This window comes from Aphanomyces astaci (assembly GCF_000520075.1).
Source record: "Aphanomyces astaci strain APO3 unplaced genomic scaffold supercont1.61, whole genome shotgun sequence".
NCBI classification, from domain to species: Eukaryota; Oomycota; class Saprolegniomycetes; order Saprolegniales; family Verrucalvaceae; genus Aphanomyces; species Aphanomyces astaci.
The window spans coordinates 289,891-294,683 of record NW_009798324.1 but is presented as its reverse complement, the minus strand read 5'-3'; the positions used below and the strand labels follow the sequence as shown (position 1 = coordinate 294,683).

General features: G+C 56.1%; 1 protein-coding gene across 1 annotated transcript; it reads right to left on the bottom strand.

Annotated features, from left to right (window-relative positions):
- Positions 1-116: 116 nt before the first annotated feature.
- H257_14734 (hypothetical protein) lies at positions 117-1,293 on the bottom strand (the record flags this gene model as incomplete). The annotated part of the gene is made up of 2 exons (XM_009842621.1): positions 117-451; positions 705-1,293. 2 exons carry the CDS (start codon positions 1,291-1,293, stop codon positions 117-119), a joined length of 924 nt encoding a protein of 307 aa, XP_009840923.1.
- Between the last annotated feature and the right edge of the window lie 3,500 nt (positions 1,294-4,793).

The following is a 4,793-nucleotide window of genomic DNA, read 5'->3' as shown; positions in this document are numbered from 1 at the left end:
TATCGTGAAGGAGGGGTGAGCGAGGTTCAGGTCTGGATCGACTTCGGAGTGTGGGCGTTTGGTAGCGGGGTGGGTAACGGACCTGGTGGATGAGGTGGCCCGGTACGCGGCCTGTCCTATGGTTTCCATTGGCTGGACAGAGGCCTGTCCCAGTGGGGTGGGTTGCTGGTCCGAATCTTGTACCGAGGGTGCCGTTGGTCCGGTGGGTTGTGGGTGTGGTACTGTCCAGGTGCCCGGGGATGGTGGTGGGCTAGAGGGAGGCGTGGCCGAGCGTGGGTACATGTGAGATGTGCTTGGTTGTGCAGTGTGCCCATGGTGGAGACGGCTGAAGGCTTGGTCCGGCGGAATTTGTTGCTGAACGGTGCCAGATGGTCCTGGTGATGGGTGAGGTGATGGGTTTGCTGGGAGTGGGACGTTTGTGCGATTGTGTGCCCCAGGGTGGCGCGTAACTCTGGTGAGACATGGGACAGATGAGGTGGCGCGAAAACGCGTGGGCCATAGGGTGGTGCATGTGAGCGTTGTGGGGTCTGAGGTGCGGTTGGTTGTTAGCAGCCTGACAGTAGTCGGAGGAGGTGGAGAGGTAGTGGTAGGGGATGGTGTGAGACTGCTGGTCGGTATAGTGGTGGCCTGGGTAAGAATGGGATGTGCTGGAGTAGTGGGATGATGACGGGGAGCATGGGTGGCGAGTGCAGTATTGGGTGCACTGGCAAGGAGTGGCTGTGGTGGTAGGGGATGGGGAGTTTCTCTCGCGAGGTCCATGGGTCCTGTTGTGGTATCGGGTTTCTGTGTACGTCGCCATACCTCTGGGAGCGAGATTTGCGTGGAGGAGCTGCGTATGGTCTTGGTGGAGGTAGGTGTGGTTGGCTTGGTAGTGGACGGGGCTGGGCCATGGGCAGATTTGGAGGGCAGGGCCTGAGGTGGGGTAGTGGGCGGGGATGGCTTGCGAGCAGGTCGGGGACGGATGGGTTTGTCATCCTCAGAGAGGTATTGGGTTGGAGTTGCCGTGTGGTTGGTGTGCGTGTTGCTCAGCCTGGATGGGCGGGGTTGGCGTGTGAGAGGCCGCGTGGCGGCGCGAGTTGCCCGGATGCGATCCTGTCGGGCCAGGAATTTGTCTGCAGCTATTTTGGAACGTAGCTGGCGTGGGGTTAGTGGTGTGGCGGCAGGGGGCTGGTTCATTTCGGGTTCCGAATCCGGGTCAGAGGAGGATGAAGGGAGCGGAGCGCGTATTGTGCCGGTAGCTGGCACGAGGGTGGGCGTGGGTATCCCGTTCCGGGTGACGAGTACTGTAACCATGGGGGTTGTCGTTGACGCGGACGTAGCTAGGAGTGGTGGCCGTCCTGGGTCCGGCGGGGGAGGAGCCATGGTCGTGTTGGTGGGATGTGTGAGTTGTTTCTCGGGGCGCCGCGACCCACTTGTGGGTTACCAGGTATATTTGGGAATTACTTCATGGAGAGAAGTTCCAAGTCGTGGACTTGGTACGCCCGCTCAGCCGCGTGTAGTTGGCGGCTTTGGTAGGAAACTGGGCGAGGGCGACCGGAGGCGTCGAGCTGCATCAGGCAGCAGCCAATTGGAAACTGCGAAGCGTCGCAGACGACTGAAAAAGGTTTGTCGAAGTCCGGGAGCGCCAAGTTCAGGGGGCGCGTTGAAGGTTGCTTTTGAGGCCGTCGAAAGCATCTTGACATGCGGAATCCCAAAACCAAGGGGCGTCCTTGAGGAGAAGCCGAAACAACGGCTGGGCGATGTCCGCAAAGTTTTCCGAGTATTTGTGGAGGTACGTCGCAAGGCCCAGCCAGCGACCAAGAATCTTGACGGAGGAGGGAATAGGCCACTCCGAAATGGCCTTGATCTTTTCGGGATCAGCCCGACATCCGTTCACCCCCACCAAATCCCCCAGGACCGGGATTTCGTCGACGCCAAACATGCATTTGGCGAGGTTGGCATAGAGTCCGTTGGCACGGAGGACTTCAAACACCTAGCGGAGGTGGCCGCGGTGAACGTCAAGATCGGGCTGCTCGGCTTTGAACGTAAATGTCGTCGAAGTACGACGGTGCGAAGTCGCGAAACCCGAGGAACTTCGCGGTGACCATGCGGTTGAACGTCGCCGGGCGTTGGAGAGACCCTGTGGCATGACCAGCCACTCCCATAACATGCCACTCGGCGTAGAAACTGCCGTTTTAGGGACGTCACATAGATGCATCAGGATCTGGCAAAAGCCATCGCGGAGATCGATGGTGGAGAAAATGGTAGATCGACCCATGCCGTCGATAATATCGCCCTTGCGAGGAATCGGTGACTGCGCCGGAATCGTGGCTGCGTTCAATTTGTTAAATGCGTGGAGAATACGCCATTTCCCCGGGGCTTCTTCACACAGAAAGTCGGGCTGCTGTGAGGGGAAATGCACTCGTGGACCTGACCCGCCAGTCACCACGGCACCTCATCGGGGAATACGTCCACAAACTCTTTGAGGAGGTCGTAATAGGGGTTGGATCGGAGGGAGTCCCACGTGTGGGACTTTAGAGGAGCGGCGAGGACCGAATCATCTGTGGTCGAGGTCGAAAGAGATCCGTCTCTTCTTCGACAGTGATCATCGCCAAGGCGGCGATATCGTGGGCGCGGAGAGATTCCACGAGCGAGTCTCTGGCAGTACCAGGACCTCGGAAGACGTCTGAAGGAGTTCATTCAAGTTACACGTTTCTTTGATAAACGTGGCCGCCAAGGTCGAGGCAGCTATCACCCCCGATAGCATAACAACAGAGGGCGACTCTGTTGGGGGAACGAAGATGTGTTGTGCAGCACCGTGGCTGGGTCCGGGAGGACCGAGGGTGCTGGGGTCAGTGAGCTCACTGCGGGCCTGGGAGAGGCGTGATCATTACTCATCGCCTTTAACGGAGGGCCAAGCGGGTTGGTGGTGGACAGGGGAAGGCTATCGGCTGCCCGCCGATGGATCCAAGGTTGGCTCGCGTTAAGCCAAGTAACCTTGTGCACGGATTTGGCCTTCCAGTCAATCCATGGCTGGTGGGACTCCAGCCAGGACATTCCGATGATGAGATCCCATCTCTCATCGACGTCGATAACATAAAACGTTTCGATCGAGTCGAAACCGTCGAAGGTGATGGGAACGTCGACGATTATGCGTGGTGGAGACGCAGTGTGGCCGTCGGCCATCTTGACGCGAATCTTGTCAGAGGAATCCGAAGAGGGTAAGCGATTGAAGCGAGAGAGAGTGGAGCGGCTGGCGCAGTTGTTCGACGCCCCACAATCGATTAAAGCAGAGAGCCTGGCCGGGAAGCCAGGCATAACAAGTTCCAAACAAATCATTTTGTTCGGTTGGAGCCCAACACGTCACAGAAGGTCTGTGTCCGACGCTAGGTCCTGAGAGTGTGTCAGCGCGCCACACACCTCTAATGGACCTAGGGTATCCCCAGTAGGTCGCCTCGCGCATACTGGGAATGACCGTTTCCCGCCGCACTCGAGCTCGGAGCGGGGTGGAAAGGCGGACGTGAGCCGCCATGGCGTTCGCGATTGAAGCGGTTAGGTGGATAGCTCGGAGGGCGACGCGAAGGGGTATCAGGCACGGCACGGGAGGAACCGTAACTGTCCAGCGCGACCGCAATTTAAACACCGCTGACTTGTAAAAGCCAGCGGAGGAGTTTGTCAGACTCCGCTCCGCCGAATTTGGCAATATCCAGCTTGATCGACTTCAGACGAGAAGTCGATGGCGTTTGCGACTCGACTCTAAGGCGCGCATGATGAGGAGCGCAATCTCATCGTGAGCGATGCGCAGAGAATCTTGGAGGGTACGACCATGTGTCGTCATGGTGGACGCTTCCTCTTCTAAGTTCGCGATTTTCTCGCGAGTGACGCGAAGAGAATCTTCAAGGTTTTGCCCGTGCGAAGACATTTGAGTGACTTGTTCTTCCAATGCCTTCTGGGCGACCGTAGCTTCGGCGACCGAGAGATCAATCGTGCTACCGATGCCTTCCACAAGGCGTGTTTGGTTATCGGGAGTCATCCCGCCAAGGAGTAGCGCGATATCCTTGTCGCCAAAACCGCGACTCAAAAGGGCGAGGACCGCCTGGTGGGCTGCGGTGTTGGTGGAGGACATAGTGTTGGTCGACTGGACGAACGTGGAGTGCTACCAACTGTGAGCGTGCGCAGAGGAAGTCGCAGGAGATGGTAGAATCAAGAATGAATTGATAGCTTTAAGACTACTACGCTATCACTAAGCTACGCGCAACCCAAGCATTCGCGGAGGGTCTCTAGCTACCTCTACCTGCATGAGCCGTCGGCCGATTCTTCGCCGCTCATGTGGGAGGGGTGATCCCAACACGGGATTCCGAGTCCCGTGAACACGGAGCGCATCCGGATTTCGGATAAGTTAGCCAATCAGAAAATAGTTTTTCCGTGTTGAAACGTTCAGTGAAATTGCCCGAACAGATTAGCCAAACCACGCGAATTTTGGACGTTTATAGCGAATTCACTTGTACTCTGCGTTAAGACATAGCTTCTGTACGATTGAAAGGCAACTTGCTGTCTCATGATTCAATACAAGGCATCATATATCGTATAATTACTCCAAATACTGTGGGCGGTTTGTGGATTTTCAAAAATCTAGCTCGATGTACCTTTGAAATATGATATTCAATCAAGTTTATGAGGTTTAGCTCTGAACCTTGACATTATTCTTTTTAGCCAATCATAATGATTTTTGCTCGATTAACAGAGTACAATATGGAAACTTTGGGGTGAAAAACATCACAATACTACTAGTAACTACTTACAGTATGTACATA